Source organism: Panulirus ornatus, chromosome 19, assembly GCF_036320965.1.
Source record: "Panulirus ornatus isolate Po-2019 chromosome 19, ASM3632096v1, whole genome shotgun sequence".
Taxonomy (NCBI): Eukaryota; Metazoa; Arthropoda; class Malacostraca; order Decapoda; family Palinuridae; genus Panulirus; species Panulirus ornatus.
In genome coordinates, this window is record NC_092242.1 from 6,337,306 (window position 1) to 6,353,386 (window position 16,081).

Genomic DNA, 16,081 nt, shown 5'->3' on the forward strand with positions numbered 1-16,081 from the left:
CTAAACATACTGCCACTCACCTCACTCAAATATACTCTCTTAGTCATTCTTCCTTTATCCATTCTCTCCATATGATACCAGCTGCGCCACGGCCTCTCTTATAAATAGAAGTACAGCCTGTTTGATGAGGGTTCTCCCAGCGACCAAAGAAATGAGGTTCCGCCACTCATCCTCCCACCCTACAGACGCTCCTCTGCAATGTCACCATGACGTAAATATCCGCAAGTAATGGTGGTGGCGGATTGAGTGGCACAAGAATTGCTGCACGACCTTCAAAGATCACTTGTCTTCTGGTGCTACTTCAACTCACCTCTCTTCCACGATTTGTTGATATCCAAGCTTACTTAAAGTCATTAAATAATCTTTATTATATTTCATTATTTACAGCAAATTTGAATGATGAATTGTGTTTTAGCACTGCAGTGTTCCTGGCAAATATATATTACCAAAATTTACTTAATAAACTCTAAAGTCATCTTTTCCATATTAACTCCAAAATGCAACAAATCTGAAATACAGTACCACGTAGGGTTTACTTCCATTAATTCTAATGTGACTTTTGGACACTGCTTAAATCTAAAAGTATTCTGAAGCAGTTTGAAATTCTGAGAATTCAGTGACATAACATGGTCTATAAAAAAGAATTATATATCTGGTAACAAATTCGCAGTGAAAGACCCCTCAACAGCATTCTGAAGCATGAAACACAAGATACTTGGGTCTCCTTGTGCAATATATCTATTCATTTAACTCTCTATATCTTTGACGTCTGTTCATAAAGAGAAATACAAAATGTCAGAAGAATGACAATATTCATTTCTGCACTCTAAACTGTGGCAATTATGAATACATAAAGTCAATCTTGTCTTGTTGGATATGGCTGCTGAACCCACTACATGGAAGCCAAATATACCAAAACAAAGTGACCAATTCTCATGGAAACCATCAAACAAAATTCTTTAATAAAAAGTTTGGTTGCCTGACACCAGCATATAAGTTGCTGAAATACTTCTAAAACTATATGTGACTCTTCAATGCCTGGCAGGAATACACTAAATATAGTTATCATACTGCACAATCTAAAACTTTTCATGCCAAGCTATGAGCTATAAAGTGTAATATTCCATAAGGCAGAAGAGTTGCTACCACAAGGGTTTCCACAGCTTCAGTGACTTTATCAACGCACATTTCTCAAATATCAGAGGGTATCCGATCTTTTACCTCTTAGTGACAAAAATTATTTGACTTGCAATTCTATTAAAATCATAGCATTCTAAAGACAAAGGGTATTTTGGTCAGGGTGGTTTGTGAAATCAAAGTCATGGAGAGAGAAGAGAAAGGAGGTGAATGATGAAAAGGTGCAAGGCAGTGGGAGTCAACAGTGTTGAAGACGAATTTATCAAGAAAGGGAGTTGATTGGTTGGTAAGGATATTCAATGTATGTATGGATCATAATAAAGTGCCTGAGGATTGGCAGAATGCATGTATAATGTCACTATATAATGGGAAAAGGGATAAAGGTGAGTGTTCAAACTAAAGATGTATAAGTTTGTTTAGTATATTTAGCAAGTTGTATGGATGAGGATTGACTGAGAGGGTGAACGCATGTACAGAGCATCAGATTTGAGAGGAACAGTGTGGTTTTAGAAGCAGTAGATATGTGGACCTAGTGTTTCCTTTAAAGAATGTGTGTGAGAAATACTTAGAAAAACATATGGATTTGCACATGACATATAAGGGTCTGGAAAAGGCATATGATAGGGCTGATAGAGATGCTTTGTGGAAGGTCTAAAGAACATATGGTGTGGGAAGAAAGCCGCTAGAAGCAGAGATGTTTTTATCACAGATGTAAGGCATGTGTACGAGTAGGAAGAGAGGAAAGTTACTGGCTCCCAATGAAGGATGGTCTACAGTGGGGGTGTGTTATGTCACCATGGCTGATTAATCTGTTTATGAATGGGATGGTGAGGGTGGTAAATGCAAGAGTCATGGAGAGAAGGGCGAGTATGCAGTCTGTAGGGAATGAGGGGTTCTGGGAAGTCTGTCAGTTACTGTTTGCTGATGATGCAGCACTGGTGGCTGATTTGAGTGAGAAACTGCAGAAGCTGATGACTTAGTTTGGAGCTGTGAAAGGATAAAAAATGAGAGTAAATGTTAATGAAAAGCAAGGTTATTGGGTTCAGCAGGGTTGAGGAACAAATCATTTGGGATGTAAGTTAGAATGGAGAAAAAATGGAGGAAGTAAAGTGTTTTAGACATCTAGAAGTGGACCTGGCACCGAATGGAACTGTGGAAGCGGAAATGAGTCATAGGGTAGGGGAGGGGGTGAAGATTCTAGGAAAAATCAAGAACGTGTGGAAGAGAGGAAGTTATCTCGGAAAGCAAAAAATGGGTATGATTGAAGGAATTGTAATTCCAACAATATTGTTGGTTGCGAGGCATGGGCTATAGATAGGGTTGAGTGGAGGAGGGTGCATGCGTTGGAAATGAAATGTCTAAGGACAACATGTGGAGTGAGGTGGTATGACTGAGTAAGCAATGAAAGAGACGTGTGACTGAGAGAGTAGAAGTAATAGTGAGGAAAGATTGACAAAGAGAATATATGTGTGTCAGAGGTGGAGGGATGAAGGAGAAGCAGGAGAACAAATTGGAGGTGGAAAGATGGAGTGAAAAAGATTTTGAGCGATCAGGGCCTGAACATACAGGAGGGTGAAAGGCATGCAAGGAATACAGAGAATTGGAACGATGTGGTATACCAGGGTAGATGCACTGTCAATGGACTGAACCATGGCATGTGAAGTGTCTAGGGTAGACCATGGAAAGGTATATGGGGCCTGGATGTGGAAAGGGAGCTGTGGTTTCGGTGCATTACACATGACAGCTAGAGACTGAGTGTGAACAAATGTGGCCTTTTTTGTCTGTTCCTGGCACTACCTTGCTGGGGGGGGGGGGGGGGGGGGGTGTGTTTGGTATTTCGTGTGTGGCGGGGTGGTGACAGGAATGGATGAAGGCAAGCAAGTATGAAAATGTACATGTGTATATATGTATATGTCTATGTATGTATATGGATATGTATGTGTGTGTGGGTATTTATGTATATACATGGGTTGGTTGGGCCATTCCTCGTCTGTTTCCTTGCGCTACCTCGCTAATGCGGGAGACGGTGGTTAAGTATAGTAAAATAAATATTTATGTATTCTATTATACTTAATCGCTGTTTCCTGCATCAGCGAGTAATGCAAGGGACAAAAAATGGCCCAACCATTCATAAACACATATATGTACATAAACACCCATACACACACATATGTATATATACATATACATTTCAGCGTATATGTACATATACATATATATACACATGCACTTATTCATACTTGCTGCCTTCATCCATTCCCGGTGCCATCCCACCACATCTGTTTCCAGGTGCTATCTCTTTAATGCAGGAAACGGCGATCAAGTATGAAAAAAATTCAATAAATGTAGTCCCAGTCAATAGAGGTTTGGTTAAAAACAACTAAGAAAGAAAAAATTAGTTTAAAAAAGGGTACAATATGCATCTCCTACTTTTCACTAAATTCACTTTATCAGCGACAGTTAAAAATCTTTTAACACTAAAATTCTTCACTTTATATTTTGTGATATGATTTTTTTGATATCATGCTTCTTACGCATGAAAAATTTTAAAATGTGCAGTAAAATGAAGTTTTTCTTTCAATGCATTAGCCTTTCCTGCTTCAGCAAAACAATGCCAAGAACAATGGCCCAACTTGCACAAATTCAGTCTTTAGCCATCACTTATAATGTACCAAAGTCAGCCTACCATCAAAATCCAAAGGCAAAAGACTACATCACAATCTAACTTGACCACTTCATATCCCTGACCACTGACAGTACATCTTGCCCCATATACCATACTGATCTAATTCATTCCACCCATTGAGCACCTCTTGCCCTTCTAAATGTTCAGACCCTGACAACTTGAATCCTTCATTTCATCCTTCCGTCTCCTTCATCTGCCAATCCCCTTTGCTCCTTCCAATTCTGATAGAAAAATACTGTCTTTCTTCACTCATCCTCTCCATATGCCTAAATCATTTTAACACATCCTAGTCAGCCCTCTCAATTACAATGCACTTACTACCATGCCTATCCTACACAATCAACTAACCTTACACTTCATTCTTAGGCATTACGTTTCAGTAAGATCCACCCTCTTCCTTTCATTTACATTCAAGGTTCAAGACTCATCCATATAATACTATCGGGATTACTATGCCTTCAAACATCTTTGCCTTTACAGACACTGGCCTCACCTTTCACATGGTCCTCAGTGCACCCTGGACCTTAGCCCCCTCTTCCACTCTTTGACTCACATCAGCCCCTGTAGTTCCATCTATTGCTTTGTACACCTGAACTTACCATCATACCCTTATTCCCCCCGTCACACTATCACACCTCATTACCTTATCTTTGTTCATATTCATTCTCAACTTTCCACTTTTACAGACATTTCCAATCTCTGCAACAACCTTTTGGAGTTTCTCTCTGGAATCTATCACCATGGATATGTCATCAGCAAACAGCAACTGATTCACCTCCCAGGAACCCCTCCCCATCCCACACATACTGTAGACCTGCCAATCTCTCCCAGACCTTCACATTTGCTCTCTCTCCCCTGTCCATGAAGAGAATGCACAGCAATGGTGACAACTCACACCCTTAATGCAGACCTAACTTTACCTGGAACAACTCACGCTCCTCCAATCCTATTTGCATGCACACTTTGCTCTCCCATTAAAACGCCTAACTGCATCTAGTAGCTTTCCTCCCACACCATTTATTCATCCCCTTTTCAACAAGGTATCACAGTCAACCATTTCATATGCTTTCTCAGGGTCCATTCTATATTTTGAAGCTGTTCACTCTTTCCTAATCTAACAAGGTAGTGCCAAAAACAGATGAAACAGCCTCATGAGCTAACATCCTCTCTCCAGCTGTTTGGGGTAATGCACCAAACCAAAGTCTTTCATCCAGAGTCCAATCCCAAAGTACATTCTGTGGTTTCTCCTGACCATTTCCATTGCCCTGGTTCAGCCCAATGACAGCACAATGCCCCCTGAATGCCTAACCACTTGAATCCATTCTATCTCATCATGAATGATCAGGTTCCAGCAGCTCAGAACCTCTTTCACTCAATCCTCCCATCTTCTCATTCTCCCCTTCCCCTTTGATCCCTCCACTAATCCTCCATTTCTCACACACATATATCCCTTTTGCCAGTCTCACTCTGTTCATCCTCTTCATTTATCCAAACTATTTCAGCACACCCTGGTCAGCTTTCTCAATCATATTCTTATTACCATATGTCTCTTACACTGTCATTCCTTATGTGACCAACTCACCATACATCATTTCATTTTAAGCATATCCACACTCTTCTGTTCATTTGCATTCAAGGCCTTAGCCTCACATCCAGACCACATTGCTGGAACTACTATACCTTCAAACATTCCCAATTTGCCCTAAAAGGCAATGACCTCTACCTACATAAATTTCTCAATGCATCAAGGACTTTAGGCCCCGCTCCTATCCTATGACTCATCATAGTCTCAGTTCTCTCTGCTGCCAAGTCCACTCCTAAGTATACAAAGCACTCCAAAATCTCCAGGTACTCCCCAATCAAACTTACTCCCAAATCATCCAGTGTCATCTATGTGCTGCATCTCATCATCATGTTACACAGAGAGGATATCATCACTTCACCACAAGATTTTGAGAAAGCCATTTAGAGCATGCCTCTGCAGTTCGCCCCAGGATCAGGCTCCTGGAATTCAGTTTTTATAAAGAAATACAAAACATCTCTTGCAAGAAAAGTCTACATACTGCCATCATCCCCAAGTCTGAAAATAACTCATGCTGCCCTACTCCACAAAGGGAAACGCAAAGTTTTGCAATCCAAAAAAAATGTTAACTGATAACACTAACATCACACATTATCAAGCTGAAGTGATGCAAAAAAAAACATTTGATAAATGTGACTATGGTGTCACAGAACAGATGTGTAAGATGGGATGAACTGAAAAAAATTGGGAGATAAATATACAGCTTTTCAAATAACAGTACACAATAAGTTGTATATCTACACTAAAGGTTCAATACCCTAGGGAACTGTAATTGTACCCCTTATGTTCCCATTCTTATATCTGACACTGGCAAACACAGTTCAATATCATCCTTTGCAGATGACACTTGAATAAGTATGAATATCACTAACAAAGGATGCCGAAAGGCTACAGAGAGACATTAATGTAGTCTACCAATGGGCCACCAAGAACAACGTGCTTTTCAATGGGGATTAATTTCACCTCCAGTATGGGAGAAATGAACAAATCAAAACAATACCAAATACTGGACAGACAGACATTGTCATGAAGCAAATGAATAAAGGGAAAGACCTTAAAAGTAATAATGTCTAACTACCGAACCTTCAGCAAACACAGTGCACAACAGTTGCTTCATCCAGAGGGATGGTAGGAGAGATCCTGTGGACTTTTTAAGACATGAGATGAAAATCCAATGGTGAAACTTTTCAAAGTATTAATTCTTTCACAAACAAAATATTGCTGTGTTCTAACATCACCATACATGGTAGGCATAACTGCAGAATTAAAAAGTGTTCAGAGATCTTTCACAGCCCATTTTAAAATAGAAAAAGAATTGCAAGGGTGTGGGGGGGAATGTTTATGTTTGAAGGTATAGCAGTCCCAGCAATATTATATGGATGTGAGGCATGGGCTATAGATGAAGCTATGCAGAGGAGAGGAGAATCAATGCGTTGAAAATTAAATGTTTGAGGATAATATGTGGTCTGATCAAGTAAGTAACAAAAGGGTAAGAGAGATGTGTGGAAATAAAAAGTGTGCGGTTGAGAAAGCAGACAAGGGTGTGTTGAAATGGTTTGGTAATATGGAGAATGCGTGAGGAAAGACTGACAAAGAGGATAGATGTGTCAGAGTGGAGGGAAGAAGGAGAAGCAGGAGACCAAACTGGAGGTGGAAGGGTGAAGGGTGAAGTGGAAAAGATTTTGAGTGATCTGGGCCTGAACATGCAAGAGGATGAAAGGCATGCAACAAAGAGTGAACTGGAATGATATACCAGGGTCGACGTGCTGTCAATGAACAAAACTAGGGCATGTTAAACATCATAGGTAAACCATGGAAGGGTCTGTGGGGCCTGGATGTGGATTGGGAGCTGTGGTTTTGGTGCATTACACATGACAGCTAGAGAATGAATGAGAACAAATGTGGCCTATTTTTTGTCTCTTTTCCTGGTGCTACCTCGGTGAAGCAAGGGGTAGCGACACTGTTTCCTGTGGGGCGGGGTAGTGCCAGGAATGGATGAAGGCATATATTGTCCTCAACATTTCATTTCCAACACATCCATCCTCCTCCGTACAACCCTATCTAATGCCCATTCCTCGCAACCATATAACATTGCTGGAACTACTATTCCTTCAAACATACTCATTTTTGCTCTAGGAGATAAAGTTCTCTCCTTCCACACATTCTTAATTGCTCCCAGAATCTTAACCCCCTCCCCCACCCTGTGATTCACTTCCGCTTCCATGATTCTATTCACAGATAAGTCAACTCCCAGATGTCTAAAACACTTCACTTACTCCAATTTTTCTCCATTTAAACTTACATCTCAATTAACTTGTCCCTCAACTACTGAGCCTAATACCCTTGCTCTTATTCACCTTTACTCTCAATTTTCTCCTTTCACACACTTTTCCAAACCCAGTCACCAACTTCTGCAATATCTCACTCGAATCAGCTACTAGAGCTGTATCATCGGCAAACAAAAACTGACTCACTTCCCAGGCCCTCTCATCCCCAAAAGACTACATACTTGCCCCTCTCTCCAAAACTCTTGCATTTACCTCCCTAACCATCCCATCCATAAACAAATTAAAACAACCATGGGGACATCACACATCCCTGCCGTAGACCGACATTCGCTGGGAACCAATCACTTTCCTCTCTTCCTACTTGTAATCCTGCCTTACATCCTTGATAATAACTTTTCACTGTTCCCTACATTAGTGAGGTGAGCCATCAATAGACAAAAAAATGACCTCATTGCTTACATCCATTATTTAATCCATTATTTAGACATAAAATAAAATCCACTGAAACCACAGCCCCCCACAGAACCAGACCTCACACACCTTTCTACTTGTATACCTCAAATCCTCCTGCATGTTAAGGCCCCAAACACTCAAGGCATCTTTCACTCCATCCTGTAACCTCTGTCATAGTTTCCCAAATTTACTCCCTGCACCAAGAGTCCCTTCTATTTTCATGAGGCTTCTAGGTCAGAACAATGCAGGGCATCTGAATATCAGATGTTCATGTTCATTGTGGTTGCTGCACTGTAAACATGAAGTATTTGGGGATATGTTGAAACAGCATTTGTGGCGTGTACACATGCACTATACTATCTTTATTTTAGAGTTCAAATTTTCCTAAAAATCATTAAGCTGTTGGGAAACCTTTTATAACAACTGCAAGCACTTGAAGGGTTCAATACAAATTATCAACCACTAATTGTGAAAGGTTCTTGTGCTCACATTCTCCATAACCAACCTTGGCATAAAGACTGCAAACCATAGTTGTGTGTTACACAAGACTGATGCAACCCTTAAGGGAAGAAAAAAGGAACATTTCTACTTAATCACAATCAACTGAAGTTAAGTGAATTTCTGGGTCTAATGCCAAAGAAAAAAGGGGGTCACTTCTTTTCAGATTCTGGCTTCCACATAATAATTCATTTTTGCTCATCTCAGCTACTTAATTGTCCAAAGGACTTCTAAAACCCATGTCAAATACAAGTACAGGAGAAAATATCAGCCTACTGACCAGAAATATTTTTCTTTTTTAATTGACCTAAGTATAAGGAATAACCAAAAGTCAAATCAACACACAGAGTGCAGTTGTATACTTGGCTAAAGTTCAAGTAAGGGTGAAATTGCAAAGTTAAAATAAGTGAAGATTTCTATAGCTGCTCCGAATAAAATGCAAGACGGCAATATAAGAAAAGAGTCAAGGAATAAAGGTCTAAACATAAGCAATCGTAAAATGTGTGAAGACCAAGAAGTTTGGAAAAGACTCTGCATGGGTACACACCTTGAAGTGGGAAATGCCTTGATGGTTAAAAAACAGACAGATAAGACATAGACAACTTAAAAGGAAAAAAAAAAGAATCTCTGCAGATTTAGAAATCCACTGTACATAAAAAGCTATCAAACTTACAAGTCATTATGATTTTCTGGACTTGCTGGTGTGGATGTGTCTGGGCTTGGGCCATCTGTACATGGTTCAGCTGGTAATGGTCTAGCTGGAGCATCTGCAAATTAAAGGATCACATAAAATCTTATCACAGGGTTAATAACATACACAAGAGGATTACACCACAATATTGACATATAAGTTTGATTCACTGAGCTCACTACCTATCTCTTACTTATAGATTCCTCACTATTTCATGATTGACAGTGATCTATTCCATTTCATACTTCCTATATTTGGAAAAAATTGGAGCTGCAGTGTTTGTAAACAATCTGTGAGGTGCCATTACATTCATCAATGGCCATACATTTCATTTCGAGACAGGTGACCATTTCAAAAACTGGTCCTTATATAAGGTCACCTGCTCTCAATCTAAGGGTTAGAGAGTGTGGTAGATGTCAGTATACATTATGGTAAAGAAGGTATTGTTGTCTTAATAGTATTCTATGCATGTAAGTCTTGCACTCTTCATTGATGCAAGAAAGGAAGAGGGTGGACCCGTTGGAAATGTTTATGTGGTGTATGTATGGCAGGCTGACTGTGCTAGTAGCGACAATGTAAGAGATGTGTATGATAGTAAGTGCAACCTGACATACAGCTGACCAGGGTGTGCCAAAATGGTTTGGATGCATGAAAAGGATGAGCAAAGAAAGTATGGGGGAGTGGAACACCAAGAAGGAGATGGAAGGACAAAGTGAAGGAAGCTTTTGGGGTAACATAGCTTCAACATTCACAGGGATGATAAATGTGCATGGGTTAGAGACAAAAGGATCAATGCGGTATATGAAAAGGGACATGCTGTTAATAGGCTGAACCAAGGTATGCAGACAGTGGAGATAAATCAAGGAATAGTCTGCAGGACCTGGCTTAGGATGGCGGGCACTGGTTACAGCACATAATTCATCAATGTGATGACCATGACTATATGATTCCTTGATGCTCTGAGATAGGAAGCTGATACAAATTACATGTCTCCATAGATTGGGTTCATATGAAATGGCTATAGAGTGGAAGTGTGCAAAGGAGCCACTGTTCATTTGTTCCTAATGCTGTCCTGCAAAGCCAGAAGTAATTGGGTAAGAAAAAATATATATATCTAGCATTTACTTCTTAAACTCTAATTGCCTCTACTAACTTAGTATGGTTGCATCACAAACTAACAATCAATAAACTCATTTGCACATGTCTACTCATTAATTTCCATTTATAACATAACAAAACCAGAGCATACAATCCAAATCCAAATCCTACTAGACTACACTACGGTTTATCAGGACTGCTTCATTTGCCCTGCTTCAGACTGATGATAGCATGTTGTCCCCTATATACTAAACTGATCCCATTCATTCTGCCCACATCATACCTCTATCTATCTATATCTCTGACACCTATTCCAACTGGAACTCTCTCAAAGAGGTGGCCACAGCAACAGTCTCCATTACTTAAGAACTCGTGTCACTTCTTAGCCTTTAGTGCCTCTCTCTTAACAGGTAACATAGCTTCAACATTCACAGGGGTGAGAAATGTGCATGGGTTAGACAAAAAAAAAGGGTCAATGCGGTATATGAAAGTCTATCCATCGTTCCTACAATTTTGTCAAAAGGCAAGGCTAGGCTAGCCTTCAGTACTCACTGCAAGAAAATCTACAGTTACAAAGAATGAGTTGTGTGAGTTAAGTGTTGTCAAGTTTTACAAATGACAAGGAGAGTGTATGTTTGTGGACAGAATGCCACAAATGACAAGGAGAGTGCATGTTTGTGGACAGAATAACAGTAATCCACACGTTAGTGAGTCAGAAAGAAAAGACAACTATCAAGGTCAGAGGAGTGAAACTTGACAACCACTAAAAGTGCTGGCTCACTGAGCAGATGTCACTAACCCTCCTGATACCCATGCAGGTAGTACTGGTAATACATCTCCCTGGTCGTTGGCTGCCTACCAACTACTACTTACATCTTGTCCTTCTAAATATTCAGGTCCTAATAGCCTAGTATCCTTCACAACTTCCTTCAATCCTCTTTTTAACAATGTCTTGTAAGTCCTCATAAGTAACTACTTTCCTATGCTTCCTCCATTTATGACAAATAAAGCCTCTGACGTTCTTCTTCGTTTATCCTCTGAAGATATCTAAACCACTTCAGCACACCCTTGTTGGCCCTCTTAATCACATCGTGCTTACATAATAACATCCCTCACACTACCAACCCTCCCAAATCCACGTATCAACCTTAAGCATTTCAATTTCAATGCATTCAACCTCTTCCTTTCTTTAGCATTTCCAATTCAAGGTTCACATCCAAAACAATAATAACTGGGTTCACTTATGTAGTATAATATGGCTGATAACAAGGACCTCTATTCTATGTCCATATGCATACAATTTAATCAATTTGCTGAATTGTTAAAAGATTTCCTTATTTTCCTACCTCCTCTACTGTCTTCATCTTCATAATCTTCATCATTATCCTCTGGTGCTGTGTCTGTGCCATTACCCTCCTCAAGCTCCTTTGCTAGCTGACTCTCAATCATGGAACGAGTGAGTGAATCTGTACGAGGAGGAGGCTGCGGAGGAAGCTCATCTGTTAAAGATGGCTCCTCACTGCTACTTTCTTCACATGGATCCTGTATCAAAATAATGATGATAGATAAAGGATCATATGCGGGAAAATTTTCACAAGCCAGAATTTAGCATATGCTTCATCTAACACATGATTCAGCATTCATAAACAACAAGACTGCTTATATTAAGTTTTATCAAATAGGTAACACCAGAAATGAAGACTAATGACCCAATATTTCAACTGTATTATGAAGAAATGGAACTGATTTGTAATCAGCTTAATCAACTTAATACATAAAATGTGAATCCAATAGAAGTTTCACTCTAAACACCTACATTACCATAGTTTAAATCAAACTACATATAAATATCTTTTAAGTTCTAGTGTACATATGTATTCCTAGAAGGGCTGTGTATGGAAAATCTCCCAGAGAAAATCCTATTCATTTCCACATTTATCTTTTTATTATTATTATTTTGCTTTGTCGCTGTCTCAAGCGTTTGCGAGGTAGCGCAAGGAAACAGACGAAAGAAATGGCCCAACCCACCCCCATACACAATGTATATACATACACGTCCACACACGCAAATATACATACCTATACATCTCAATGTACACATATATATACACACACAGACACATACATATATACCCATGCACACAATTCACACTGTCTGCCTTTATTCATTCCCATCGCCACCTCGCCACACATGGAATACCATCCCCCTCCCCCCTCATGTGTGCGAGGTAGCACTAGGAAAAGACAACAAAGGCCCCATTCGTTCACAATCAGTCTCTAGCTGTCATGCAACAATGCCCGAAACCATAGCTCCCTTTCCACATCCAGGCCCCATACAACTTTCCATGGTTTACCCCAGACGCTTCACATGCCCTGATTCAATCCACTGACAGCATGTCAACCCCGGTATACCACATCAATCCAATTCACTCTATTCCTTGCCCTCCTTTCACCCTCCTGCATGTTCAGGCCCCGATTGCACAAAATCTTTTTCACTCCATCTTTCCACCTCCAATTTGGTCTCCCACTTCTCGTTCCCTCCACCTCCGACACATATATCCTCTTGGTCAATCTTTCCTCACTCATTCTCTCCACGTGCCCAAATCATCTCAAAACACCCTCTTCTGCTCTCTCAACCACGCTCTTTTTATTTCCACACATCTCTCTTACCCTTACATTACTTACTCGATCAAACCACCTCACACCACACACTGTCCTCAAACATCTCATTTCCAGCACATCCATCCTCCTGCGCACAACTCTATCCATAGCCCACGCCTCGCAACCATACAACATTGTTGGAACCACTATTCCTTCAAACATACCCATTTTTGCTTTCCGAGATACTGTTCTCGACTTCCACACATTCTTCAAGGCTCCCAGGATTTTCGCCCCCCTCCCCCACCCCATGATTCACTTCCACTTCCATGGTTCCATCCGCTGCCAGATCCACTCCCAGATATCTAAAATACTTTACTTCCTCCAGTTTTTCTCCATTCAAACTTACCTCCCAATTGACTTGACCCTCAACCCTACTGTACCTAATAACCTTGCTCTTATTCACATTTACTCTTAACTTTCTTCTTTCACACACTTTACAAAACTCAGTCACCAGCTTCTCCAGTTTCTCACATGAATCAGCCACCAGCGCTGTATCATCAGCGAACAACATCTGACTCACTTCCCAAGCTCTCTCATCCACAACAGACTTCATACTTGCCCCTCTTTCCAAAACTCTTGCATTCACCTCCCTAACAACCCCATCCATAAACAAATTAAACAACCATGGAGACATCACACACCCCTGCCGCAAACCAACATTCACTGAGAACCAATCACTTTCCTCTCTTCCTACACGTACACATGCCTTACATCCTCGATAAAAACTTTTCACTGCTTCTAACAACTTGCCTCCCACACCATATATTCTTAATACCTTCCACAGAGCATCTCTATCAACTCTATCATATGCCTTCTCCAGATCCATAAATGCCACATACAAATCCATTTGCTTTTCTAAGTATTTCTCACATACATTCTTCAAAGCAAACACCTGATCCACACATCCTCTACCACTTCTGAAACCACACTGCTCTTCCCCAATCTGATGCTCTGTACATGCCTTCACCCTCTCAATCAATACCCTCCCATATAATCTACCAGGAATACTCAACAAACTTATACCTCTGTAATTTGAGCACTCACTCTTATCCCCTTTGCCTTTGTACATTTATAACAACAATAATACTGAATGACTGAAAAAGGCCTGAAAGTGACTATCCCAGTGACTCCTTCCAAATCCTTAAAAAAAAGATACTTCTTTGCATCACTGTAGTATAAATAAACTAAAGACTATTAAGCTCACCTTGCCATTCATTTCACTAAGTCTACGTGAACCATAGACAATAGCCTGATAAGAAAATCTCAACTGGTCATGAGTCTGAATGAGACCCATGCGTTGCCGTCTCATGTCCAGCAAAACTTCAACTACCTTACCCTGACCAGAACCACAAAGACCCTTGGAGAGCTGAAATAAATTGGGGATATGTGATTATACTTAAATTGGAGAATAAAATGGTTCTTCATATATCATTAAAGGCTATAGTCTAATGTAAAACAAAGTCTTGCTAGTTCTTTAAAATATTCATATATAAATGGATTATTTTTCATTTACCAGTCAACTTTCAATCTGCACGCAAGTTTAGGCAGGAAAAGTCACACTAAATATATGATTATAACCAAAAGGAATGACTGAATGTTAACGAATAGAGAAATGAGGAAAAGTTATTTTATACGATAGATATAGGTTTTTTAATCGCCTGTTAAACTTTAAATTGCACTAGGTTGAGGGCAGGAAAAGCTACACCAGGGATGTGATTGTTAGCTAAAACAAGGGATAATTAATGATATATAATGATACAAAAAAAAAATAAGATGGTAATGCAAATGAAAATATTTATGTATTAATCTATTTATACGTACCCCAGGAACAATTTCCAAGAAAGTCCTCGAAGAACTGTTCAGTGACCTGTTCTAAAAACTTAAAAGGTTGTGATCTCTTCCAAGGTAGGCAAATTTAAAGGCTATAGCTTTAAATGTAACTCAACTCTCATAATTTGGGTACCACCTAAATTGCCTTCCCCTGGACCCTTTCTATTAGCCCAATGTGCTTCTTTGGGTGTGGTGACTAAACTTGAGAGGCATGTTCTAGTTTTAGTCTTACGCAGGATATGAACAGGTTACTAAATATTTCCTTATCAATACACTTGAAAGTCTAATATTAGTCAGCAGATAGAACTCTAAGAGGTTTGCTATACAAGGCCTCATTTCCCTAAAACCATGCTGTCTTTCACTTAGGTAATCTCTCCTCTGTAATAATATAAAACATACTGAAATAACCTTAACCTCTTCTCTGTCCTGGAAATCCCAAATAATCAACATCACAAAGCCTGCTTCCCAAAAACAGGGTATTGTACAGATCCCATAGTTTTTTCTTGTTAGCAGCTATTTCATATCTACAAGTATTTTACTTGCTCTAGTGTGAGGTACAGTATATGGCATGTTAAGTTTACCTGGCTGTGACTGGTAACCCTTAAACTGTTGCCAGCAAAAACACTGAAGGCTCACTAAGAGGAAAATTTTTCTGAAAGTGATTCAGAAATTTTGTCTCGGGTGATGTATACCGCAGATGATCATGCACTGCTAAATGGTGTATGTTGCAGTTTAATGGTTAAATGGTTCATTACATTTTCTTGGTAAAATTTCAGATTTTGCTAATTCTACCAATTCTGGGATAACATCTTTACATTGATCAGCATTAAATGGTTAATACTGAAATGCTCTAAAAACAAAGTTAATGCCAGTCTACAGGTACTATATTTCACTCATTCTTACGCACTCCTCTTTCTCATACTCTTTCTCTCAAGAGAGTCAACATATCCCTGTATCCAACAGCAGTGAATGCAGTGCACTTTAATAGGTTCTTGGTCATCTTTCAAACCATAAAATGGTGTTTTGAGACTCTGATGACATTGTGCATATTCAAATATCACTATTGTCTGATGTTTCCATTCACTCTCTCACTTCAGAATTTGAATTTTTTCACAGAAATTTACTGTTAAACCATATGGTAAACTGTCTTATGGTAT

The 16,081-nt window shown here is 39.6% G+C and overlaps 1 protein-coding gene across 3 annotated transcripts in view; it reads right to left on the bottom strand.

The window, feature by feature from the left end:
- LOC139755347 (tyrosine-protein phosphatase non-receptor type 2-like) overlaps window positions 1-16,081 on the bottom strand; it is a 109,408-nt gene that overhangs the window by 81,674 nt on the left and 11,653 nt on the right. For all 3 annotated transcript variants that reach the window (XR_011714084.1, XM_071673516.1, XM_071673515.1), the window contains exons 6-8: window positions 14,299-14,460; window positions 11,780-11,975; window positions 9,318-9,411 (exon numbers count right to left, since the gene is read on the bottom strand). Coding sequence is in view for 2 of the 3 variants with exons in the window: in XM_071673516.1 (XP_071529617.1) it covers window positions 9,318-9,411; window positions 11,780-11,975; window positions 14,299-14,460 (452 nt within the window). In the remaining variant the exon portion in view is untranslated. The remainder of the gene's footprint in view (window positions 1-9,317; window positions 9,412-11,779; window positions 11,976-14,298; window positions 14,461-16,081) is intronic.